This window comes from Podarcis tiliguerta (genome assembly GCF_965153285.1).
Source record: "Podarcis tiliguerta genome assembly, chromosome: 7".
In the NCBI taxonomy this organism is placed as follows: Eukaryota; Metazoa; Chordata; class Lepidosauria; order Squamata; family Lacertidae; genus Podarcis; species Podarcis tiliguerta.
Genome location: NC_139540.1, coordinates 25,330,497 through 25,357,795, shown reverse-complemented (window position 1 = coordinate 25,357,795; position 27,299 = coordinate 25,330,497). Strand labels below are relative to the sequence as shown.

At 39.2% G+C, this 27,299-nt stretch overlaps 1 protein-coding gene across 4 annotated transcripts in view; it reads left to right on the top strand.

The window, feature by feature from the left end:
* TMEM67 (transmembrane protein 67) overlaps positions 1-26,649 on the top strand; it is a gene marked incomplete at its 5' end in the record, with an annotated part of 32,967 nt that extends 6,318 nt beyond the window's left edge. For 2 of the 4 annotated variants that reach the window (XR_014513875.1, XR_014513876.1), the window contains 23 exons: positions 535-609; positions 1,752-1,814; positions 2,134-2,288; positions 2,398-2,506; positions 3,910-3,996; positions 4,792-4,857; positions 6,127-6,286; positions 7,259-7,382; positions 8,108-8,213; positions 10,072-10,128; positions 10,238-10,336; positions 12,373-12,471; positions 12,846-12,932; positions 14,577-14,676; positions 15,571-15,710; positions 16,841-16,981; positions 18,032-18,112; positions 18,708-18,824; positions 19,455-19,571; positions 21,201-21,305; positions 21,842-21,944; positions 23,478-23,639; positions 26,415-26,649. Coding sequence is in view for 2 of the 4 variants with exons in the window: in XM_083450999.1 (XP_083307125.1) it covers positions 535-609; positions 1,752-1,814; positions 2,134-2,288; positions 2,398-2,506; positions 3,910-3,996; positions 4,792-4,857; positions 6,127-6,286; positions 7,259-7,382; positions 8,108-8,213; positions 10,072-10,128; positions 10,238-10,336; positions 12,373-12,471; positions 12,846-12,932; positions 14,577-14,676; positions 15,571-15,710; positions 16,841-16,981; positions 18,032-18,112; positions 18,708-18,824; positions 19,455-19,571; positions 21,201-21,305; positions 21,842-21,944; positions 23,497-23,639; positions 26,415-26,495 (2,415 nt within the window). The remainder of the gene's footprint in view (positions 1-534; positions 610-1,751; positions 1,815-2,133; positions 2,289-2,397; positions 2,507-3,909; positions 3,997-4,791; positions 4,858-6,126; positions 6,287-7,258; positions 7,383-8,107; positions 8,214-10,071; positions 10,129-10,237; positions 10,337-12,372; positions 12,472-12,845; positions 12,933-14,576; positions 14,677-15,570; positions 15,711-16,840; positions 16,982-18,031; positions 18,113-18,707; positions 18,825-19,454; positions 19,572-21,200; positions 21,306-21,841; positions 21,945-23,477; positions 23,640-26,414) is intronic. The other 2 variants (XM_083450999.1, XM_083451000.1) reach the window with 1 other exon arrangement.
* Between the last annotated feature and the right edge of the window lie 650 nt (positions 26,650-27,299).

Below are 27,299 nucleotides of genomic sequence, written 5' to 3'. Positions count from 1 at the left end.
TTCTTTGGACCTCATAAACGAGGTCAAGCGGGGGTCTTGTTATCTGGGCAGCCCAGGACCTCACTGCTCAGGCGTGCACCCCAGGTGAGGTCACCGGTGCTGCTAACGCAGCAAAAACAATGCAAGAGGCAGCAGTTAAGAGTTACCAGTCTCTGCAGCTACAGCGGGCGCTTTGATTCTGCAGTGATTTGACTTTGCCCCCAGAGGTGCGCTGCATTGTTCCTTGAGACGGATGCCAACAAAATAATAGGACAGTATGTAGGAGAAGCAGTATGAGTTATATCCCACAGTGGGAGGTTTGCTCATGTAAGCTACCTTCCCTGTCATCACATCCCAGGTCCCCTGACCCTCAAAAGGTGCAATGTCACGGTAATGCAGTAAGGGAAGGACACAGAAAAGGCCCATTGTGCAAGTGGGATTCTGCTCGCCTAACTGGATTCATGCCTCTTTTCATTTGTGACAAAGCTATTCTAAGCCTCTGTCTTTAAAAGTAGATATTTACATAATTTGATTTTTTTTTAACTATCTTTTCAGACAGGAGGTTTATGCTTCAGGAGTACTGGGAATTACCCCCCAAAGGGAACTGCAACAGTACGCTTTGGAAAGCTAGTAAGTCATAATAATAATCATTTTGTTTGCATGCTGCCACAGAGTGTTTGCAGACATTCAAGGTGATACATTTACACTTAAAATGAGCACACATACATGCATGCGTGTACACACACACACACATCCAGCAAAAATAGAAATACATCAATCAATGCTAAAATATAAGTACATCATAGATATAAGAGCATAAAACTAAACCCTCATGGAGGAGTCGTGCACAAGAGCGTTGTCCCTCCTGTGGTTTCCAGCAGCTGATATTCAGAAGCATTACTGCATGCCAAATGTATCCACACTATGTTAGTATGGAGAACAATAAAACAATTTATATCAAAACAGCAATATGCAATGCAATGCATAATAAATAAATAAATAAATAAATAAATAATCGTGTTTACATATCATTCCAAAAATTGGTTAATCTAACTATAATTGATTGCATTAAGTAAATAATTGTTTTTTATTCATTCTTTATCCCCCTTTTATTGTGCTCCTTATCTAACAGATACCTGTTTTGTGGTTGCAAAACATATATGAGAGCCAGTGTGATATAGTGGTTAGAATGTCAGAGTAGGACCTGCAAGACCAGGGTTCAAATGCACACATTTTCTCTAAAGCTCACTGGGTGACATTGGGCCAGTCACTGCCTCTCAGCCTAACCTACCACACAGGGTTACTGTGGGATTAAGTGAGGAGGGGAAGAAACAGTGCTTTTTTTTCAGGAGGTACTCAAGGGTATGCTGTACCAACACCTAGGGGGATGGGGGGTGTTGGGGGATGTTAAAAAGTGTGGCACTTACTGTAACAACTTCATGGTGAGTACCTGCAGTTATTTTTCTAAGAAATAAAGCAGTGGGGAGAAGCATTTACAACACTGAGCTCTTTGGAGAAAACAATGAGATATAAATACAATAACATAAATAATACAACTGCTATAAATATTTACAGAAGCACCTACTGCCCACTAGCAGCATATTACTCCAAAAGCAGGATAAAGTTTCTGGTATCCATGACCGTTCAATCCTCCCACAACAACAGTAGCATTAAAAAGAGAGCACAAGCCTCTATGAGGTGAGGGCCTGCTCTTCTACCTTGAACCAAAACAATTTGCTGTAACCATTTTGACTTTCTGGTCTTATTTATAGGGCATCACCTTGATATCAGCATGGTTTTCAAAAAACCTACAAGCGTCAGCAGCTGCTTGCTGGGTAAGCTTTGAAAGTTTTTCTCCTTCAACAGGATTATTGATAAGTATTACTAATACACATAGTTTATTATTTTGGGATTCCATGGATAATCTGTGTATTGAAGCCTGGTTGCAGTTTTCCCTGGTGCTTTGAGGTATTGAAACAGTGTAGAAGTGTAAAATGTGCTGCAGAATGCCTCTTCCCAGAGTTACTTAAAACTTCTCAAAGCATTAAAAACAACAACTTAAAAGAGCCAGAAATTGTATTCTAAGATGATATTTTCAGTTTTAAAATATCTTTACAATCTTGTAATAATTGTCATTGGCTTATCTCCTTGCAGCTGTACTCCAACCTTACATCTTGCCAAACACTTGGAAATATGTGTGTGATGAACATGAATAGTTTGAGCTCTGCCAGCACAGATGCATGTGGTCTTTTTCAGTATGTTTTTGCAAATACTGCTGGACTTGGTACTCTTCATTCCATATCATTTTGGTATGTGGCATTTGCTATTCATAGATAGATAGATAGATAGATAGATAGATAATTTCTAGAATATGTATGTATCTAATAGTTGTAACAAACATCATATAACTGTTTGCAGGAGACAGAACCTTCCATGGCTATACTATGGTGACCAGCCAGGATTAGCATCACAGGTTCTTGACACAACCCAGTTTCCTGCTAGTTTCACTTTTAAAGGAACAAACAAAGTAAGTTACAATTTTTTATATAAAAAAAACTTTGAGTCCAGGTTTATTCTTCGTGTGATTCAGTTATGGTGGGATTGCACAGGTTGCCAGTTTTCCTCAGAATTTTAATGCATTCCTTGTAATTGAGGCTGCAGTCCTCTACTCCAGGGGTGGGTAACATGCAGACCAAACAGAGAAAGAAAGATCTGGGCCTCTGGCTAGAAAATATTCCCCACCTCTGCTCTACTTCAGGGGTGATTAACTACGTTGGTCTAGATGACTGGATCATTCCTTAGCAAAAGGACTTGCATTTGGCACGATATACATTTGGTGCCAAATGCAAGCCCCACAGAGATTGGTTCTGCTCCACTGAGGCTAGCATTCAGCACTAAATTTAAACAGTGGCAAATGCAAGTCCAGTTGCTAAGCAACAGTAAAAAGCACATGTGTATGCTTCTGATTGTTCCTTGGCAGCCACAACTTTACCTACTCGCACATGGCATCAGGTGAGTAATAGGTGGTCATGGATGGCCCCAAATGACTGGCCTAGTGGGCCCAATTTGGTTCATGGGTGAGACATTCCCCACCCGTGCTACATTCATCTGGCAGTAAGTACAATTTAGTTCAGTGAGGCTTAATTCTAAGCAGACATGTAAATGATTGCACTTTTGCAATATAAACTACTTTAAGTATCAGTCATAAAATCAGAAAGATTGGGGGGGCAATATACATGAAGCGACCAAAATGTGCATAATTTCAGCTCTAATGTTTTGGAGAGTTTGATTCTACGTTACACTGGCATACCTGCTAGGTTTGATTTCCTTGACTGTCTTCCCAGCCAAACTGATCTTTTACTTTACCCAAAGAAGCTGAATTCTCTTCAAGTACTTTATTACTGAGTTTATGCACAGCAGCTCAGCTAGTAGTTAACAGGAAGCAGGGCTTGCAGAAAGGTTAATAACCAACCAATGGTTATATGTTGTATACTATATAACTGCAATGTAACTCTGAAAGGATTGTTAATTTCTAGACCAAACACATAGCACGGACTCCATATTATTTGTTTTGCTGAAGCAGTTTTATTATACACTTCAGGAACATGTTGGGGTCTAGTTTATTATACAAAATTCAGCTTTCATTTCATTGATACGTTTTTGTTAAAATATGGACTTTGTTCCCCACAATAGTTTGACAACAACAAACTAACTTTTAAAATTTGCAAGTATTGTGTGTATTATATAATGCAGCTATGCAGCTACCTGGTAAAGCAGGAGATTTACATTTGGTATCTAAATTTCTTTCGCAAAATTGTAAAAGAGGAAGTGAAATGCTAATAATATTTTAGTTTTGTTTCATGTGTGCTGTAAGAAATGTCTATAATATAAAACATCAGTTTTTAAAGGCACTTTTATCTTCATTGACAGAATATAAAATTGCAGTTTATTGCTGCTTCATATGATGCAGGGGGAAATTTTCTTAAATGGCAGTATTTAGAAGGTGGTGTTTTGCAGGTAAGCTTGTGTTTGTTATTTAAGATACATGGATTAAATTTAGAGCCATGAACCAAATGAGGGAAAGAATGAACACATCATTTTAGAGTGTCTAGTATTTAGTATATCTCTTTTTTCTATGGCCTCACAGTTTGTAAATATGTTGGTCAGCAAAGAGGGGGGAAATGGCTCAGTCCAATGCTGTGCATGGTTCTAATGAACATGCAGAGAGCCACTTAAGCTGGATCTGGCTTGTTACTTCAATGTCAAGAGAAACTTTGTGCACATAGACTCCGCTATTGAAGTGAATTTTGACAGTTCACGCTCATACAGAGTTTTGAATATGCATTGGAGCCCCATGTGCTGCCCAGAGCCACTGAATAGAGGGCACTTCGATTATTAATCATCATTTTTTTCATTCTCTGCAAGTGTTCTGTTCACATTTTACACTACTTGTTTGCTTTTATTCATCATTTACATATTAAGTTAGCAAAGGGAGTTGAGGTGACTAAGGTTATTTCTTTTTTCCCATCTACATATGGCATAGTTTGACTTGCCTGTCCTGAGAGATTATTTCTGAAATGTTTGAAAGCTTAATTTGCTTTGGTGGAATGTGAAAGAAGCAAAGTTGGCTTTTAAAGGACCAGCTACTGTCACAATATTTATTCTGTTTCTTTTAAAGCTTATGTTTACCTTTTAATAGAAAGTGATAAATGCAGCAGTTTGTGTTTTGAGTTTCTTCGAGGGGGTAGTAGGTATGTGAAGACTGCACTAAAATATGCAAAATGTTTGATTATTATCTTTTTTAAACTGCAGCTTTGCCCAGATACGCTAACTAAACTGAATGCTGCTTACATTTTTGGGACAACTTACCAACAAAAAGTAAGAGTAATTTAAAACAATATTAAATACCGTATGTTCATGCAAGCTGGAGAAGGTGCAGAAAAGGACAATCAAAAAGATTGGGGGCGGGTGCCATTCCCTTGCAAGGAAAAGTTCCAGCACTAGGGCTTTAAATGAAAAACAGTACAGGTAGGGGTAGGAGGAACATGATCAAGGCTCATGAAAGAATGCACTGTGTCGAGAAAGTAGATAGAAGTTTTTCTCTTTCTCTGAAGTTGAATGTTGGGAAATTCCAGTCAGGTAAAAAGAAAGTACTTTGCAGAGCCCATAGTGAAAGTATTAAATGCATTACTGTGAGATATAGTGATGGCTCCCAACCTGGAAGACTCTAAAAGGGGATTAGGCAAATTCATTGAGAAGAAGGCTTTTAGTGATTACTAGTTAGGATTACTAGTTAGGCTTTTAGCGATTACTAGTTAGGGGACGCGGGTGGCGCTGTGGGTAAAACCTCAGCGCCTAGGACTTGCCGATCGCATGGTCGGCGGTTCGAATCCCCGCGGCGGGGTGCGCTACCGTTGCTCGGTCCCAGCGCCTGCCAACCTAGCAGTTCAAAAGCACCCCCGGGTGCAAGTAGATAAATAGGAACCGCTTTATAGCGGGAAGGTAAACGGCGTTCCATGTGCTGCTCTGGTGCCGGTTCGCCGGAGCAGCTTTGTCACGCTGGCCACATGACCCGGAAGTGTCTGCGGACAGCGCTGGCTCCCGGCCTCTAGAGTGAGATGAGCGCACAACCCTAGAGTCTGTCAAGACTGTCCCGTACGGGCAGGGGTACCTTTACCTTTTAGTTAGGATGGCTATATCATACCTCCAGGCTCAGAGGCTGTTTTTCTGTGAATACTGGTTGCTGGGGAATAAAAGCAACAGAAGGCTATTTACCCTCAAGCCCAGGTTGTGGGCACCTCATGGAAATCTGGTTGGCCATTGTGGGAAACAATATACTGCCCTAGTTAAATCATCGGTTTAACCCAGCAGTGATCTTCTTGCATTCTCAAGAGGAGAAATGCAGCTACTTTTCAAGTCTGATACTCTGCTCTGCAACATAAATTTTGATGCAGATTGAATCATTTCTCTGTACGGTCGCTAGAAAGCAATTGCACGTCTATACTTTTCATTCTGTGAAAGGGTAGAATTTATTAAGAATTCCAGGGGACCAATTTGCAGCTTTTGAGTTTTTCAGGGATTTTATTGGAACAGTGAAGATACATATTTTATTCTAGTTCATTTTACCTTTATGCTCTTTTTCTACAGTGTACAATATCGGTTTCCAAAATTTTAAAGGATTATTCTAATCCTATATTTTATGATGTGTTCCTTGAATATTATGATGAAGAAGATGGACAACAGTACCTTTGGGCAGTGCCAGTGTTAAACTTAAATCTTCAGTATAATGAAATGTTTGTGAACCGAGGTAAGAACATTCAGTCTCTAGTTTCAGTGAGTTTAGATGATATACATTCTGTTACATTCAGTAATTCTAGTTTTTTGTCAACGTATTGTTTCACTGTGTCTGTAATTATATTTGTGATGTAATATCACACAAGTCTTCTTTTGTAAACAGTCACCTTGTTTGAACATAATGTGGCAAAGTCACAAACTGTTTTTCTCCCGAGGATTGCTGTTCATTGTAATGCATGTTGACAATTGGTGGTACCAGAGCCAAGCAACATTCTTTGTTGCTCCCCATAATGTTACAAAAGAAAGGGTGGTGGTGGTGATCTAACGAAAGAGAGAGTGACTGCTGGGTGGCATTAACCTTAACTTTAGTATTACATGAAGAAGCCTCAGGTTCCTCTCTCTTCCAGTGCAGCACTAAAAATAAGCTTTCACTTCTGATTTCAGTTAATTTGCAATTTACTGTTGCACGTGAACTCTAAACTATTTTTTTTAAAGAAGCCAGCTTCATGAACCACTGCTTTAAATTGATAGTTTCAGCAAAGCATAGTTAAAACTAACCACAGTTTGTCCAATTTTCTCATGGCCTCAGCAGAGGAAGGATGGGGGGAGGCACACAATCCTGAGGCTCATTCACATAACGCTACACCATAGTTTAGTGTTATGTCCAAACAAGTTCATTGACTTCAAGGAGAATTTGAAATGTAGTTTATATGAAGAGGCTGTTGATTTTGAAATGAGAGTCAGAATTTTGATAGATCATTCTTATCCCTGTTGAATTACAAGCATGACATAGTAAACCTGCATCTGAAAACAAGGAAATGTTCATTTTTCTCTGAAAATTTACTTTCCCTAGTTTCTTCAGCTTTTATCATTTTCACATGCTAATATTTTGAAAAGCTTATTTCATTATTTCTTCATTACACTGCTACTGTTCTGTATTTAAGTTTTTTGCTTTGAAAATTTAATTTTACATTTTTTAAAAAAGGTAGCAATATGAACAATTGGCTTTTGACACGTCGAATGTTTTTGGTGGATACTTTAAGTGGACAAGAAAATGACTTAGGAAACCAGCCAAGAATAATCAGAATTGCTAGTGAAATAACAATAAGGTGAGATCACATGACAAGATACTACCAGCTATAGCTTCCCAATTATAAATTTGACATTACCATGATTAACTTAGAATTTACTTGTTATCATTATTTACCTTATTTGTTGTGAGAAAAGATTTAATAAATTTTGCAAGGCACTTAGCATACTAACAATGCAATCCTGCATGTGTTGGCTCAGAACTAATGTGCTTTTAAAATTTAATGGCATCTTGCCACTTTGGGAGTGGAAGACAATTTAAAAGAAAAACCCATTCTGTGTACAGTGGTTCCTCAGGTTAAATACTTAATTCATTCTGGAGGTCCATTCTTAACCTGAAACTGTTCTTAACCTGAAGCACCACTTTAGCTAATGGGGCCTCCTGCTGCTGCCGTGCCACTAGAGCACGATTTCTGTTCTCATCCTGAAGCAAAGTTCTTAACCCGAGGTAATATTTCTGTGTTAGTAGAGTCTGTAACCTGAAGCATATGTATCCTGAAGCGTACGTAACCTGAGGTACCACTGTACTGTATATGGTTCATTGCAGAAAATCAACAGTTCTTTTACAGTAAGGCAGATTAACATTAATTTAAATTTTGACTTTGTGTATGCACATCACAGTTGATTATTATAACCATTGTTAAAATAAAGTTTTATTGATCAGAGATCTGGGTTTTTGTTTAGTGTCTAATTTCTCATCTCCTTTTATTTCCTTGTTAACATTGTGTTGTGTATATTTCTGCAGTATTCGTCTTGTGCCTAGCACTCAGAGAGGAGCCATTTATCCCCCTCTGATTACAATTGCGTACAGTGATGTTCTGGTTCAGAATCCCGGTGCTGAGAATGTGGTGGTGAGTTCCTATGTAGCTCCAGCAATTACTTGAATTTCCCTGGCATCATTCAACAGTAACTCAATCAATCAATCAATCAATCAATCAAAAATGGTATAGTGAGGTACATAATGCCAAGGAATCGAATAATGAACACTGTTTACGAACTAGCAAAAATAATAGGGCCATAACGGTACAGATTTCACATTTTAAATTAACAGCAAAATCGGGCATGTTTTTAAAAGTGTCAGAATATACTAAATAAAAATGAGCCCTTCCTTTTTGTACCCTGCCTGCCTGATGACTGTCCAAAAGGCAGCAAATTCATCTATGAAGATTCTTCAGTTTTGTTCAAACTTATAGGGGAAGAAATGGTTCTGATGAACAAGTAGTAGTTTCTGCTTTCCCCATGTGTGTAGCTGTGTTGGAGGCAACATGTCTCTGAATACCACTTGCTGTTATGCTCATGGCCTGCATTTGGGCTTCCCATGGGCATCTGATTGGCCTGTGAGGACCGGTTGCATGACTACATTTGGCCTGATTCAGGAGGTTTTACTTACATTCTCATGTGTATGGTCCTGCTCCTCTCCTCCTCTTACGTCTTGGTTCCTAAATAGGGCTGCATCTGGAATTTCCTGGACATAGCTGGGATTCATCCTTCAAAAATGGCGTCTGGGTGGAATTTTCGAAAACCGCTTGAAATGTCCAGGGAAACCCAGTTGTATGGCAACCCATATCAGAAGTGTTGTGTATTTTTGTTTTTTGTTTTATTTCCCCCAAAATAGCTTAGAAACTTAACTTTGCCAAAAAAATAATAAAAGCTCAGCCTTATAATTGCAACCAGCAGTTACTCATTGCAGGAGCAGTGATTGCAGGATGGGCTTGAGCAGTGGTGTCGCATGTCCCCAGCTGCACCCTGGTTCACTGCTGCCAGTAGCTGCCTCTACCAAACAGTCCAAAGCTTTCCTGGGTCTTGACGACATCATCTTTAGGTAACGTGGCGTCATAGACACACAGAGACCACAAGGCTTTATGAACCTAATTTATAAGCTTACTTTATAAGGAGGTTATTCTTAGGTAAAAGATTTATCTTCTGAATGGTTGCAAGCACACAAATCAATCCCAAAAGAGCAAAAGGATGATTAAAACAAGATGAACACATCTAGCTAATTTTATCTAAAAGGCTTCCTGCTGGCTAAAATTCTGATAGGGAGCTTGAAATTCTTCAGATCTTCCTGGGAGCCACCTCTCTATCTCTCCAGGCTACCCTGTTTCTTATATCCCAATCCACAAACAAACCAAACATCAAGAAAGTACACTTTAGTCTTAATTCCCTCTGCAAGTCAGACTGCCTGAAATCCATACTTTTAATGCCTCCTGAAGTGAATACCTGCCAGTCAATGTTGGCATTAGGAAGCAAATTAACTCCATAATTCCCAAACCAAACTATCTACAAATTTTGCAAAGTTCACTTACTGAGTATTGGCATAAGTGATCTGTTGTAGTATCTTCCAGATCCCAGATAAAATTCTGTATATAGACCATAGATATTGGCAGGCATTTCCAACACTATATTCATTCCTCGGTTAAAAATAATTTCATACAATTGCAGGCAATTTTCATGCAAAACTAGTATTTCTGTTGTCAATGCAACCACAGCTTTTCTTAATGTAATTCTCCCTCTTTTCATGCTTTCATGCCAACAAATTCTTGTGCCAAAACTTTTAAAAGTGCTCAACACTTTGAATTAGCAACCCTTAACTTAACATTCTGTTTTACTTATTTATTTTTTATGTATTGTAATTTAATGCAGCATGAAATGTGGCATTCAGGATAGAATGATTTATTGGAGTGTTAATGGAATTGTTTCACTGTTCAGGTTTCCTTCTCAGTCAACTATGAAATGAACCAGTCGGAAGCTCGCATTCAGACTGATGTAAGTTTTCTCTCCTCATCAAATGTTAATTCCTTTACTATATGCTTGCTGATTTCTGTACGAAATGCAGCAGAGCCATAACTCTTGATTTATTTATCTTTTCCTGCAGATAGCTCTAGGTGTTTTGGGTGGCCTGGCAGTTCTGTGGTCCCTTCTGAAGACAGCTGGCTGGAAGAGGCGTATAGGGAGCCCCATGATTGACCTACAGGTATGAACGATTGGGAGTCCTAGCAGACAATACTTTTTACACATAATATTTACAGTTTTATATCAGTTTGGAGGTATCCAAAGCTCTTCATGTACATAACCCCAGTAATCTTTACAATTTTTGTAAATTGGCCATTATTATTATTATTATATTATTATTATTCCTATATAGTGGATGGGGAGGGCAAAGGTTAATTAAATCCTAGTGTGTTAATGACTGAGGACTTAAGTAGTACGCACACTTGACCACTATACTACACCATACCAACTGTTGCAGGATATATGTTTCTGATCGTAGGTCTTCTTCTGTGCCTCATGTTGAGGAAAGCATCAGAGTAGATACTGGGGGTTAACTTGGGTAAATAGATCTAGGGAGATGTTGGGAGAATATGGCTGTTATATGGCCCAAGTATCTGGTTTGAACAAGATCATGATCATGGAGGGTTTTGGTGAAATGTGGAAGAAGACCCACTAGGAAACAGTTTATTGCCAGGAAAAGTCGGGATTGTGAGCCAGAAAAATGGTCACATCATAGTAAGTTGTATGAAGGAGAGTCAGAGATCAATGAAGCCAAAGTTGCAAATAGTCTAAGGAAGCAGAGACTGACAAGTGGGGAGTAATGGACCACAGAAATCTGCCTTTTGCCAAATCAGTCCCTCTTGGTCAATATTGTTACTCTAAATGGCATCAGCTTCCCAGGGTTTGAGACCAGAGTCTTTCCCAATCTTACCCGAAAGTGCTGGGAATCAATTCTGGGGCATTCTGCATGCAGTTTGTTCTCTGCCTCTGACTTCCGGAGCTCTCCCAGGCTAGATGTAGGCTAGGAGGAAAGAAAAGCTAAGAAGCACAAAATGGGAGCCTGAGCCAAAAACACTGAACCTGACCTTCAAGCTTTTACCTTCTAGTCTTTTTGTGATTACAGTGGTACCTCAGGTTAAGTACTTAATTCGTTCCGGAGGTCCATACTTAACCTGAAACTGTTCTTAACCTGAAGCATCACTTTAGCTAATGGGGCCTCCTGCTGCTGCCACACCGCCGGAGCACGATTTCTGTTCTCATCCTGAAGCAAAGTTCTTAACCTGAAGCACTATTTCGGGGTTAGCGGAGTGTGTAACCTGAAGCATATGTAACCTGAAGCGTTACTACTGTATAAGCTGTTCTAAACTGTTTTAAATGTATTTTAAATTGTTGTAATCTGCCCTGGATCTGTAGAGTGCAGTGCAGGCAATAAATTGAAATAATAATAGTAATAGTAGAAGGGTTCAGTCAGGGATAACCAAGTAGGTCTGGTGGGTCAGGGAAGGCTGAGTCTTCTGCTAATGAAGATCTGCTGTATTGGCGGCTTATGGAAATAAATAGTTGGGCACTGGATCCATGGTACTTGTTCATGATGCTTACACATATCAGGATGACAGGGAAAATCCTGACTTTCTTTGTCTTACGGTTTTTATAACTCTGAAGTCATGGCTGCAGATCATCCTTGGAATTCAAAACAAATGAAGAATAATTATATTATTCTTTAGCTGCTCTTTTTATTTGATAATGGTTGCCTTTATAAAAAGAGACTACACAGAGTTTTTTTATATCAGGAGGTGATTTTTTTTTTACAGCTATAGCTAACAACATTTTCCAATTAAAGATTAATTATCCCCTGATAGAGCACAGCAACTTTAAGTTAGCTCTTCTGTTACCTAAGAACACGTCTGGACAACTTTTTTTGAAGCGGCACCTCTGCCTGTCCCTGCAAGTTGCCAGTGTGACTCAGTTCACTGAAGGATTACTGCAGGTGATGAAATCCACATGGCCAGTGTAGCAGCATATAACTGTGCATCACATTGGCTCATTGCACAAAAGCTCCAGTAAAAAGTGTGGGTAACTGTTGTCTAAACACAGTTCCCAAGTCAGGTGCCTCCCCATTTTCTGAATCACTGCTAGATACAGGTGTAGAGACCCCGTATAAGAATAGCTTTTCTGTTTGTCTCTGTTAGGACACCTTTCTGTCATTGCACCTAACACATTTGTATTCTAATGTTGTAGACAGTTCTGAAGTTCTTGCTCTTCTACTCTGGCGACCTTGCAAATGTTTTCTTCATCATCTCAGTGGGAACGGGGATATATTGGCTTATATTTTTCAAAGTAAGTTTCATCATATTGTGTTTCTTTAAAGATGAATAAACAATTGTGCACATATAAATGTTAGATACGACATCTAAATGTTTGTGTGTTTTGTTTTCCCTTTTTGCTTTTCTCACCAGACCATTGAGGCAAGTTGTACCTGTAAAATATTCTCTGTATTTGTCCTTTATACTTTACTTCTTCCTCTATGTGCATGCAGTAGTAAATAGAGCTAGTTTTTTAAAAAATGCTCCAAATCCTAATTTTCATCAAGCTCTGGTAACTTCAGCAAAAGCAACCACTATTTTAAATTCAGTTGTAGAAATTGTATGATATGATTCAACATACATGTAGTTACAGCTTCTTGGATTTAATGAAGACCCTTCACTCCACAGGCACAGCAGTATGTCTCTGTTCTCTTACCATTACCAAGTCAAGAAGACAATTTTGTTTCTTACGTTGGATGTGCTTTTGCTCTTAAGGTAAGCAGTTGGGCCATGCTCTGGATTTGTCTAAGCCCTGAGCAGAAACTGGCTTGTTCAGAGGGACTCAGGCATCAGATGAGTCGGATACAGAGAAGCCTCTTGCTGTTAAGCAGAGGTACCAATACTTCCTGACGCAGGGCACTCTTTTGCAAGTGAATTCTCGGCAGACCCCACCCCCGGTCAGTTGGGAGAGGAATGGTTTATTAGGGTTTTTTAAACTAATTAAACATAAGCCTTGCCCCCCAAACTATGTTGGAACTGGACCCATGGTGGGGTGAGTCTCTCCCGGGTTAGCCCTGGTAGGGTCACCTAAATCTCAAGGGTAGGGGGAGCCTTGTGCAGAGCCCTAATAATTAAATTGCCCATCTGATACTGTGGTTAATTTTGTCTTCTAAATGAGAAATTGTATCAGGTTTAGCATTTTTTTGCACAAGCTCCAGTTCTGCTGTTTTCTGGAGAAAGAAAAATGGTTTCAGTGGTAAGGTATCACTTCTTGATTTGTCTTCCAATAGCAAAAGATTTAAAAGAGAGAGACCTCACAGCAGATACAGGCAAATTAAGTAGACTGGCCTTTGCTAGAAACTGAGAGGGGACTTGTATGCAGAATTTTGACTAGAGATCCAAGCCAGACTCAGCCCTGCCTCCAAACTGTAATATTTACAATGGACTACATTGGAGGACTGTTGCAAGCCACACTCTCCCATTCATACCCCCACCATAGCTGCTGCCTTGCAATATAGAAATAATGGGTTATTGACACTGGCAGGGCACATTTGTCTTTCAGTGTTTTAAAGCTAAACAAAAATATTTTTTTCAAATGAAATAAAACTTGAGTTGGAGTACAGTGTTTCGTATCCAACATTGCTGTCCCACTAATGCAGCAGATTTCCACCTGGGCAATAGAAGTCTCCTCTTCTCTCCTCTTCCCTTCAGCACCCCATGCTCTCTCAAAATCTGTTCCAGATGTTTTAAGGGCACATGAAGAGTAGAGGAAGAGCATTGGGTGCAACCCAATATCCAGTCTGTTTTTGCAGAGGGAGAACTGCCACTGTCCAACCACAGCTATGCTACAAACTATGGGCATCAGGTTAGCCCCTTGGAGATCAGTATGTTGAACTAGAGAGGCCTTTGGTCTGATCCAGCAGGGGTCTTCTAATGTTCTTATGTCCCATTGAATTCAATGGAACTTGCATGTCCATATGAGTAGGATTTGCACAGTGACAGTCCCATAGATTTCAGTGGGACAGGTGTAAGCACATGTTCTTTCACAGCAATCTTTGGAAGTTAAACGTTCCTAATTTTTAACTGACCCTGTTTACAAATTTGTAATAGTTTCAGAGCAGGGATGAGTTAAATTGCCAAACTAGCAGCAGGTTTTTCAAGTGAAACTACACTTCAATATACTACCCATGATCTTGAGTTGCCACCACCAACCCTAATGCAGCTAGCTCCTGTTGATGAATATAAGAAGTGGAAATATTAATCAGGATTGAGTTTTTATCCTATTTCTGCAGCCAGGTTTTCTGGATTGCAACAGAAATTGTACAATTCTGAATGGTGACTTCCTGTTTTTAATTAGTTGTCATCCTGTCCTAGATGCTAATTTAGGTTTATTTTTGTTTCATTAAATGGTTTCCTTAGGCACTGCAGTTTTTGCATCTGCTTGTTTCCCAACTTACGGTAGATATCTTTTTCATCGACTGGGAGCGCCCTAAAGGAAAAGTTCTTAAAGCAGTTGAAGGTATGTGTTCCTACAACTTCTGTCAGCCCTTGCCAGCATTGTTAGTGGCCAGAGATGATGGGAGTTGCAATATCCAGATAGCCACAGGTGTACCATCCCTTTTCTACGTGAATGTGTGGAACAGCCCCAAGAAATTAGGAATATGTCCCAGCTGTAGTCAGTTAAGATACTGTTTTATTTGAATGTGGGCAACACCTAACGAAGTAGCGCTGTTGACGCAAGGATTTCCACCTGTGCAGCAGAACACACACCCCCCACCTCCTCTCCCCGTGTGCCCCTGGCATCCTCTGCAGAAGACATTTAGGGGGTGTATGGAGAAAATGCGGAGTTTCCTTGCAGAGTCTGAAGTCCTTGTGCTAAAAGAACTTTTGCATTGGATACCACCCCTTGTGCTGCCGCTAATAACTGGCCATGTTCCTGTGCTTATGACTTCCTTTTAAAGCACTAAATGATTTGCGACCTATATAAACTGGCTGGGGCCCTAAGATTGGCTCCAGAAGCCCTGCTCACAGACACACTATTGTGTCCCCCTCCCATGGGATATATGTTTGGCCTTCTATTTTTAATTGCTTTCAAGCAGGCATTAAATACCTTTTTAGTCCTATCTGCTTTTAATTACTGATAATGGTTTGAAGTTTTTTTATGGTTTATTTCTTGGTCTTTTACATTATTTGGATTGGGATATTTTTAATTCTTCTGTTTTCAGTTTTCCTGTCAATGTATTTTATATTTTTTATATTATAGCTTGTTTTTTGAGATTACTGTTTATTATATTGTGTTAAAATGTATTTTAATAGATGCAAACTGCTTTGTGGAAGCTATTTAAGCTGGAAAAGCAGGATATAAAGAAATAACATTTAAGATCTTTACAGTTTGAACTATGCTTCTCCACAGGAGAAAATGGCGTAAGAAGTATTTCTGCACCTGTCAGCATATGGAGAACGTATTTCATAGCAAATGAGTGGAATGAAATTCAAACCATCAGGAAAATAAATCCTCTCTTCCAAGTGCTTGCTATTCTCTTCTTCTTAGAGGTGACTTTCAGATTTCATTATCATTCATTTGATTATTGATCTTTCTAAAGAAGTTGGGTAAGCTGATGGGATGTAACCAATGAAGTCATCCCATTCGTGCAGGGACTTCTGCCTGCACAACAGGACTTCCCCTCTGCTCCTTCTGTACAATCCCTCAACTGTTCTGGGGGTTCCCCAGCCTTTCCCAAGCAGATTTGTAGGAAGTATGTGCATTAACAGGGCAACTTGGTCGGATACAACCCAATGGTTATATTGTGTGCTGGTGTGCTGCTTCTTTTTTTATTATGAGCTCCCATAGTTCAGTTTTAGTTCTGTTATCTATGTACTTAGTGTATATGTGAGCCACAGAAGTTGTATCTTAAAAACAAATAGCATGACGCAACTAGACATCAGTTATAATCTATTCATCATGCAGCATCAGCTGAAATACTTGTTCTAGCTGAATTAAATGATTAGCAAATGCTTTCTCCTGCACACATAATGAGAAGGCAGGTGAAGACTAATTGTCTTGTGCATATATTATTAGTGAACAGGACAAGAGCTCTGTTATTGCTGTTTCTGTGCAACCTGCAGAGCTATTACTAGTATTGCCTTCATTTTAGACTTGCTTTTCCATAACAATACTTTGCAGATTCGATTCTTGGCTGCCAAGTGATATTTATGATGCAGGAAGTGAAGCAAGCTGCTCAGCTAAATACTTGACATCATAAAGCAGAATTACAATCAATGTTCATTCATCGGAATGGTCAAATCTTTAAGTTCCGGAGCTAAAATTATCCTGTTCTAGTGTTAATTTTTGCTAAGTCTTAACTAAAAATGGCTCAGCTGGCTTTGGAAGGGAGCTGAAAGTACAGCTCATGAAATTGTTATATTTTGATTTTATAGAATCCTCTTCCGGTTTTATCTAGCATAATCCACTACATCTGCATCATCATTGCAAGTCTTTCTGTACCATGTGTAGAATTATTATTTTTATCTGAATAAAAGTATAGATCAATAAAATATTACCTCATGGTCAAAGATATACACTAAAATAACAGAACAACAGTAAGTCCAGCAATTTAGAAGATCTTTGTTAATGCAGATTACTAATGAGATACCTTTTGGTATTTTCAAAATTACGCTTTCAGGTTGTGGGGTTTTCAAATCTGGCCTTAATGGATTCTTCTTCCAGTCTTAAAAGGAGCCCAGAAAGTTATATAGCTCCCTGGAGTCGTATTCTGAGATTTGGCGTGTCTGCTGTCCTTTGGCTAGTGATTGCCATAATACAGGTAGACCTTTCCATTACCACTATATATTTAACTGTCTTCACTTCAAGTTACACAGATTTGCCTTTGTTGATTTTGTTGTTGTTAAAAGATTATAATTCTGGTTGTATTGGATGTCCTTGGAAAGGCACAAACTAAGTATTTGTGTGTTTCTATATTTTTCTTTAGAGGTGATTATTTGGAGATCTGTTTTCATTGGGAAGAACGTAGAAGTTGACATCCATCAGTTATTAGCATAAAAGGCCTCAATTGGTGTTAGTGATCTGCTCTAACAAAACTTGTTTGTACACGTGTGTGTATACCTGCTGTGTGACAAACCTGCTGTGTGACATACCTGTGAATATACAGTGGAAAATCAACTTTCCGCTGGAATTCTGTTGGTGGGTTTGAACTTTGGAAAATTCAAAAGGTACTTGAAAAAAGTGGTTTAAAATATCTAATTGCAATTTGAAATACATGTGCTATTAGAAATAGTTCATACAGAATCTGCAGATAAGGGAAGATTATTGAAGACAAAACAAAGAATGGGCCTCTCCTTGCAGTCTTCACACATAGTTGAAAGAGAATAAAAACAAAGGAGGCGAGCAGCAGCAGCAGCAGGAATGCTCAACTGAGAGTGCAGTTTCCAGATTTCTCAAGAAAGGAAAAAACACACAAAAAAACAGAATTGCTAAGTCACCTCTAGGTCATTAGTCAACAACAGGCATAGGCAAACTCTGCCCTCCAAATGTTTTGAGACTACAGTTCCCATCATCCCTGACCACTGACCCTGTTAGTTGGGATGATGGGAGTTGTAGTCCCAAAACATCTGGCGGGCCGAGTTTGCCTATGCCTGGTCAACAACATAGGGGCAGACAAAACATATACAACTGCCCAGCATCCTAGACTGAAGTAATTTGAGATTACCCCCATCTTCTTTGGAGGAGGCAGAATGGCATAACAGGGAGCTCGTGGCTTATACTCTTATGACTGTTTCTGTTTAAAACTGGCTCCTAAAGCAGAGAAATTGAAAGTGCACATCCTTAACTCATTAGTAAATCTGATTTGTTACAGGTGATATACTTTTCTGTCTTCTATGAAAGATTTATAGAAGATAAGATAAGGCAGTTTGTTGACTTGTGCTGTATGAGCAATGTAAGTATCTGATCATTTTATGCTTCCAATTAGTGCCTTTCTCTGTGAAGTATGTTAATGCTTTAGAATGCTATAAAGATGTAGTTAGTTTTGTTCTAACAGTTAGCATAGTATAGTAATTAATAAACCAGAGTTGCTGCTCTTTATTCCACCAGTTCTTTGCCAAAATCTCAACAGCGTTTGATGTCTTGCTCACTTGTGTAACAAGGAGAAGACAATACTATATATAGTTTAGTAGACTCAGGACCCTCAACAGTAATTTGAGAATCAACCCAGACCTCTCATCCTCACTCTACGAGTCAAGTGGGGAAGGGGGGGTGAACTATCTACAATCACATCCTCTTTCTCACAGATGTACACACACAGGTTTATAGATGCCTGGAAGAAAGATATGCCCAGTTTCAAAATATATTGTATCTCACTAACTGCATCATGGTGGAACGTAACTCATAAATAACTGCAAAATAGTTGTCCAGAATTTTGCTTTCTTGTGCAAAGAATCTTCATATCCATTGAAAAGAAACGCTGTAAAGTTATATTACTATTTGAATCTGTATCTTTTAAGATGCTGAATTTTATTTTTCTTACATTGTAGATTTCAGTCTTTCTGTTGTCACACAGATGCTTTGGGTATTATATTCATGGTCGGTCTGTGCATGGGCATTCAGATACCAATATGGAAGAGATGAATATGAACCTAAAGAGGGAAGCGGTATGTAAAACAGCTAGGGAAGGGGAATCCCAAAACTCACTTATGTATCAAGAATCCATGCACAAGAACTTTAGTTATTTTGTATTTCATTGTACTTCAGTATGTGCTTAACTGTTGCCACTCTTGGGGGGGGGGGTGAGAGAGATTTAAGAGTAGGTCAAGCAGTAAAATCGGTTGCATTTTCTAGAATCCTTTTTACACCCTCAAATATTTTTTCTTGCTTATAATTTTGAACTGACTCCCATGCTTTATCAACAACTGCATCTGAAACTCCTCTTTTTTTCGTAAACAATCCATCACACCAGAATGGGGTATTGATGTTTCAGAGAAACAAATAGAAACCACCCTTTTACACACCCAACTTATTTGTCCTTTGTATCCTTGCCCTAATTTTTTAAAGCTTGTATTTGTTCACTTTTTTCTTTTCTTTTTTCTCTGGCTTGTAATTAGGATTTCTAGTGCAGAACAGCAGTGCATTAATAATTATTATTAATTATTATTATAACTTAACTGTCAGTGCAAAAGGGTAAAAACAGGTGTTGCTCAGGTTCAGCGGAATGGATAATAAATTCTTGAGTTCATTCCTTGTTCAAGTTGTTCCAGCAATTCTGCTTTATGTCATTTCCTTAGGAAAATCTGTGTAGTCAAAGAGGCTTGTTACCAAACACAGATGGTCAGACTTTTCAGATTTCCATTTCAAGCAAGATGAGGCAGCAGTATGACAGGATCCATGAAACATTAACAAGGGTATGTATATTATTGGCAGGCTTGCTGTGCTGTCCTCTGTGTTTAAAATGTCCTTGTCCAGATGGATTCTAGTCCAAGAAGACATAGAATCTTCCACATCTATTTTCCTTAATCTTATATACCCTTTACCGCAAGGGCATCTTCATTCTTTTGACCATTGTGCATATGGATCATTCACACACAGACAAAAACAGATATGAGTGAAGTTTACATTGTGCATCTGTGTGTGGAATGCTTGCATGTGAACTGTGGCCTCCCAGGACAGCAATGCCTTTTGTCTATGAGTATTGTTTCGTGTCTGGCTCCTTTAAGTATCCGTGTGGCAGAACCTTGATGTCCAAAAACTGAAATTGAAGCTATGACACAGGGTGTAGAATGATGTTCAAGTGCTGATACATACCTTTAAAGCCTTACTTGGCTTGTGCCCCAACTACCTTAGGGATCATCTCTTCACATACCAGCCTGCCTATGTCTTAACATTTTCTGCTAAGTTCCTGGTCTTAAGTGTTGTCCTCAGAAGTACAGTTTATTTACCCATGCATTTTAATTTGTACAACCCCTTAGCCTGTGTTATAATTGTATCTGCTGTCTTTTATTTCTAGTGTGAATGTTTTATTATATTGTATTAGGTTTTATAGGGACGCGGGTGGCGCTGTGGGTTAAATCACAGATCCTAGGACTTGCCAATCAGAAGATTGGCGGTTCGAATCCCCGCAACGGGGTGAGCTCCCGTTGCTCGGTCCCTGCTCCTGCCAACCTAGCAGTTCGAAAGCACGTCAGAGTGCAAGTGGCAGGAAGGTAAACGGCGTTTCCGTGTGCTGCTCTGGTTCGCCAGAAGCGGCTTAGTCATGATGGCCACATGACCCAGAAGCTGTACGCCGGCGCCCTCAGCCAATAAAGTGAGATGAGCGCCGCAACCCCAGAGTCAGCCATGACTGGACCTAATGGTCAGGGGTCCCTTTACCTTTACCTTTGTTTAGGTTTTTTAAAAATTATTATCTATATTCTATCCTGGTATCAGTTTTGATGAAACGTTGTACAGAAATGTTTTAAATCAGTCAATAAGTATTCATACCACCAGTCATTAAAAAATGAGATCACAACTGGACTTTGATAGAACTTCCTGTATTTTCAGCAGTGTGTTTCTGTGAATTTCTTCTACTAGGACCATCTTCTGGTGCAGTGGATTATTGGGTACAGTGAGTGGTTTAGAATTTTGTGCACTCTTACATGATGTTAAAGGCTATCTTCTGAAGCAGGGAGCCTCCTGAATTCACAGAGGCCTCTTGTGAGTTTTAGAGCCTGGATTTTCTAGGATTCCAAAACACATGGGAAACCTCTAGAAGAACAGGAAGCTCACTGCTTCCAAAGATTGTCCATAAACTTGTGCAGGCTGATCATGATGGCAGCTGGAACTAGTATGTCTTGGGTTTTAAATTAACACAAATATCAAGCACCTGAAGAGGGCTATAACCTTAAGGGTATCTTTCAATCAAGTATTTTGCTGCAAGCCATAAGTGTCTCTGAGCGTGAATGCAGTCGGATATTTCCAGCTATTTTACACGTCCATTACGTCAAATGAGACCCTGTGTGCATTTTAAAATCATTTGTGTTTCTTTTTCTCCCCAGAAACAGGGTCCTGTTAGACTTTTGAATTCATCTGCGACTACATTTGAGCAGAGTACTAAAGCATATCATACCATGAATAAATTTCTAGGCTCATTTATCGATCATGTAAGTATTACAATTAACATTTAATAAACAGATTGAATAATGTTTTTGATATTAAGGGGTTGTGATTTGGCCTCTGTTTACATGTGATCCTGTAGAGTAGAGATTGTGCTGTGCAGATGCTGGTTCACTGCCCTCCAGTCAACACCACAGAAGTTGATCACTTGTATAACAAGTTGATTCAAGATCACCTTACTTCCTCTCTGTTGATTTTCCAGTGCCTTTTGATAACTTTTGTTTCTTTGCTTTTGGAAAGTCTTTGGCCTGATCCTTTTTATTTTATTTTTATTTTTTACTCCCTCCCTGAAATGTTTTTTCTTTTTGTATTCTATTCTGCTGCTTTCAATGTGTGTTGTGTTTCTAAAGTTGCTAAATTCTTGTTGTTTGCTTTTAATTTGTTACATTAGCCATCTTTAGTTCTTTGTTCCGAAATGCAAAGGTGGGTTATAAACCCCTAAATAAATAAAATAGTGCTTTTCTTTGTTTGTTTCTTAGAAGTGCTTTTATAATGAAAAGTTTGTTTTGTTTTCCACTTATAGGTTCATAAGGAGATGGATTACATTGTAAAGGACAAATTGTTGCTGGAGAAAATCCTTGGAATGGAGTTCATGGAACCAATGGAAAAGAGCATCTTTTACAATGGTATTGTCAATCTAGATGTTAAATTTTTATGTTAGGTGAGCAGATGAATCCTAATGGCTTGTGCCTACATGAGTCCCAGCAATTTCTGTGGTTTATTTTTTGACCAAGCACTTGAATGCTACTGGAGCATGCCAGAAATGCATCAAGCAGTATGGAGTTTAAATTCTCCAGTACCTAGGAGAAATGAAATTTGCCTACAAATAAATGAATCGCATAATAGTAGGAGAAGCGAAGGTATATCTGAAATAGGAAAAAACATTGTTATTCATCCATGTAAGAAAAGCTTCACTAAGAATATATGAGTCTGTTGGTCAGTGGCTCATCTAGTCCCAATTGGTGTCCTCTGCAAATTTGATGCACATCCCCTCAATTCCTTCATCCAAGTCATTTATAAAGACATTGAACAACAATGGGCCCAGGACAGAATCCTGCAGCAGCCCACTTGTCACTTTTGAGGAACTATTAATAAGCAATCTTTGGGCTCAATCAGTCAACCAGCTACAAATCCACCTAACGGTAACCTCGCTCAGCCCACATTCTACCAGCTTTTCTGCAAGAATATAATGGAGGACTTTGTCAGAACCTTGGTTGGGATTAAGATCAAGATGGCTGAGATCAAAATACACTATGTCCACAGCATTCCCAGCCTTCTCTCTCAACTTGATGTCAGGACTTGAAACTTCCTCTTAGATGTCAACGGTGTCTTATCCCACAGTGTTTGTTCAGACAGAACCTGTTTCTTCTTGAACTTTGTAGTCCTTCCAGCACTGCACCTGACAGGCATAACAAAAGAAGCTTCACCTGTCGTAGTGTTAGCCATTAGTTTCAGTACTTGTTCTGCTGCAGCTAAAGCTGATGTCCAGAGTAGTTGGACTACTATACTTTCTTCCATAAAGTCTATCTAAACAATGGAAACCAGATGCTCCAAACTGTATTTTTATAGATACTGATTTTCAGAAAGGTCTTGAATCTCTGCAGTGTTCTGGTAGAAGTTCCTGAGACAGTTACACTGGCCAGATAACTAAGGGTTACCAGATAACAGTAGCTGATAATGACACCATAAAGTTTAGATGGCATTTATTGGTTGCTAAATTCTTAGTCCTATAATTTTGAAATTTATGTGCATAGCTCATGATTTAGTTATGCTGGATTTGGTATCTTTAAAACATATGATTCTGAGGTGGAGTTGTTTTTTTGTTGTTCTAAGTTATATAATAAAATATACTCAGAGAGATCAGTAAGAATGTTCAGAATGAGTCTTGGTAATCTGCTTCTGATTTTTAAACAGTAAGCACTTAATGGACATCTGTGCACAATGGGATGTCATGCAATACAAAGCCATTTTATAAAAGTAAGTTTTTACAGCTTTCACGGTAAAGAAATGAAATAACTGTATCTATTGCAGACTATTATCTTTCTAACTTTTTGTTTCAGTTTACTTGTTTTACCTTTGTTGTTTTTATCCATTCTCTAGAAGCTTTTCTCCCATTGTACCGCTTTTTTGATGCAGATATTATACATGTTTTTCAACAGGTTGTTTCCTTATTTGCAGATGAAGGACATTCTTTCAGTGATGTGCTATATTATGGCAATGAAGCCACACTTCTCATCTTTGACATGCTGTTTTTCACCATCGTGGATATGGCCAGCCAAAGTTTTGTTTTAGCAGCTGTCCTGACGTATTTGCAACAAGAGGTAAGCCTCTTTATTGGAATGGAGTAGAGAATGTTGGGTTTTTTTAAAATGATAGCATATAGTAGTTTGTTTTCTCAGTTATCTACAAAATGTATTATTAGACATCACAGATAATTGTTTGTTTGTTTGTTCCTAAGATTGCTAGGCACTGTTAAAAAAGCAAAACATGTCTGCAAACTTGAAGTCCTAAGAGCCAGTGTGGTGTAGTGGTTATGAGCAGTGGACTCGTAATCTGGTGAACCAGGTTTGCGTCTCCGCTCCTCCACATGCAGCTGCTGGGTGAGCTTCGGCTAGTCACACTTCGCTCTTTCTCTCTGAAGCCTCTCAGCCCCACTCACCTCAGTGTGTTTGTTGTGGGGGAGGAAGGGAAAGAAGATTGTTAGCCGCTTTGATACTCCTTAGGGTAGTGATAAAGCGGGATATCAAATCCAAACTCTTCTTCTTCTTATTCTTCTAAGAGTAAACACTGCATGTTGGAACAAAACAGGACTCCAATGCTATGGAAGTTTCTACTGGAAGCAGTGTAGGAGAGATGTTTTTTTACTGTTCTCCCCCCCCACACACACACACTAGCATCACCTCCCAAGCTGCTCCCAAAGATCTTCCAACCCTCCAGAGCTGCTTTTAGGGGCATATAGGGGAAAGGAGAAATGAGCAAAAACCATCTCTCCCCCTCCCTTCCTCCAGTGGAATGTCACGTCAGCAGAACTCTACTCACTGCAAACCTGCATCCAACCCAAAATACATTGGAAAAGAAAGGGAAAGGGTCTATGGTAAAATTTAATGACTTTTCCCATTGAAGACTAATATATGCCAGATAGAATGTATGTGTGTATCAGGCCTATCATCCCGGCTAATTTATCTCTCCCAAGGAAGGATATTTTTAGAATCTTGTCATTCCACTTCTTGCTTCAAGTACTGTGCTAGCAGATATTGTAAGTTCAGTTGGGCTTTTGCAAACATCACCCTCTGCTCGTCAATTAGTGCAAACTGGCAATTAGTGCAGAACTGTCTAGTACTGCCCCACTTTCCAATAAAATCTGCATTGTTCAAACAACAAAGGTGCACGACTGCTGTAGTTCCTACCAACTCTTAAAATGCTTTACCACATGGCCTCCAGGATTTTCAAAACTAGGATTCCTAAACTTGTTAGTTTACAAATTTCGAAAGGGTATCAGGCCCATTAGCCTGACCTAGACAAAACAGTTTATAAAACTGAGCCCCAATCTCAGTACGAGAACACAATTCAGTGCTGGCACTGCAACCAGTTCTAGCCTTGGCAGGCCTCTTGCATACTGCCTACAGGCAGACTCAAATGAAAGGGAGCATTTGCTATGATTGGTGGCTGTTTCTCTTCATTTCTGGTGATGAGATCATGCTGAGGCCGCCATCATCTACCATTGGGGCATACAGTACATACTGCATAATGGTCAGTCATAAAGCTGGGGTTTTTTTCCTTCATTTATACTGTTTAGCTATGACAAACTCAAAATGGTGTGTATAAGCAATACAGTACAGAAAATGTAAAAATCAATAAAACTATAAAATCAGGTTTCAATTAAAATGCCTCCTGGAATTTAAAAACAAAAACCTTAAGAAGTTCATGGGGGGGGGGCTGTCTGACCTCAACCAGAAGGGACTTCCACAAAATTGGGCCACCAATACTGAACACACCATTCCTCTTGAATACGAACCATGCATCTGAGCTGTGGAGGAACCACTAACAGTGACTCCCCTGAAGACCCCTGTGATTAAATATGGATATACTAGAACCTCTACTTTCAACCACCTCCACTTGCAGACGTTCCAAGTTGCAACCAGGGCAAAACCAGGAGTAACCGGCAGGTTTGCCACCGTTTGCACATGAGCAGGAGCGGGCAATCGCTGCCCGTGCATGCGCACATCGGCGCCTCTCCCAGCGACCCGTTTTGCCGTAAGGATGGGCCTCTGGAATGGATTGTGGTCGTGAGTAGAGGTTCCACTGTATAAGGGATTAGGTATTCTGGACCCAGGTTGTTCAGGGCCTTGTGAATTAATGCACAAACTTTGAACTCAGCCAGTAGCTTATGGGCAACAAGTGCAAGCTTTTGAGCACTGGAATTATGCACTGACCATATTCTGTCCCCATCAACAGTCTAGTCGCAATGTTTTGCACCAGCTGGAGCCTCAGACCAGGCCAAAGAGTAGCCCCACTTTGATGCATCTCTTCTAGGCTCCCTTGACGACGAACACCAAAGTAACAATAAAACCATAGAAACACTGGTTGGTTGGTTGGTTGGTTGGTTGGTTTTTGTCGCACATCTCTATTGTAACATTAACTGGACGATTATGAAGATCTTCCCATAATAAAGATGTTTGAAGTTGACAGCACAGTTTTGAAATTGATCTTCCCATAATAAAGATGTTTGAAGTTGACAGCACAGTTTTGAAATTGATAACAAGCTCTGTTATACTAAATTTGTGGTTTCTTTTTTATAAGAGTGGTCTGGAAATAAATTGTAAACAGCCCCCTCATTATGAAGAGCAGCTTGCTTTCAGATTACTGTTGGAGTGACCAAACAAGTCTTATTTTCAGCCTTTTCCAGTTACTGTTTATTATGTGAGGTGCTTAACTTGGATTGATCATACTTGACAAATCTAAGACAGTAACCTTAGATGAGATTAAAGAGCATCTAGCATTAGCTTAACATCCTGTCAAATAAGGATTTGCTGCTACACATGGAGTATTTTGTACAATTTATGCCATAACATCTGAAGTTGGTTTTATCTTTGCAGATTTTTAGGTTCATTCGTAATACAGTTGGACAGAAGAATTTGGCATCTAAAACTTTGGTGGATGAAAGATTTCTTATATGAAAAGACTTTCTGGGAACTAATTACGGCTTTAAAATGACACACATACACAAAGGATTTGCTTGCAGTACTTTGTAAATATTCATGTGTAGAATCTTTCTTTCATATTGTGTACTTGAAAACTGCTGTTTTGGATTAAATAAATTTGTACTTGTAATGGATAGTGATTATTCACATGCCTTAAAAGGGATGCCAAGATACAGAAAGATGTCACTGTCAGTATTAAAGCTGAACCCATGCATTAGTTTTGCAGATATGTGTATGTGTACATCTCTTGTGCAGTGTTTTAAGATTTGTGGGTAGGAGCTGGATGTGTATGGAGAAAATGATCAAAAGGTAGAGGATTCAGGTTCCTGTGTACAATGAATTTTTTGGATTGAATACAGGGGGCACTGAAGCAAACTGGATGTAGATAGTCGGTTCCTGTGCTTTCAGAGTTTCAGAGGTAGGTGTGATTTCATAAAGTTCAAGTGAAGCTTTGCTGTTGCCCAGCTCGTAACAGGAGCATTTGAAGCACTTCCTGATTTCAGGTATTAATGAGAGAAGAAATTCATCCTGTGTGGGACAGCCCTCACCACTCTCTCTCTCTTATTGTTATTGCTGTATGGGCTTGAACCACAGATGGAATAAATCAGGAGGTCTCTTAAAAACAGCTTTGAAGTGGAAAAACACAGTTCATATCTACATGACTGACTAGCTACTGTTCCTGCATTTTGTATAAACAAGAATGTTGTGTGTATTTTCCCAATCGGCTTCATGTACTGTCAACAAAAGGATTCTGGAATTTTGGCTTTTTAGCTGACAGTT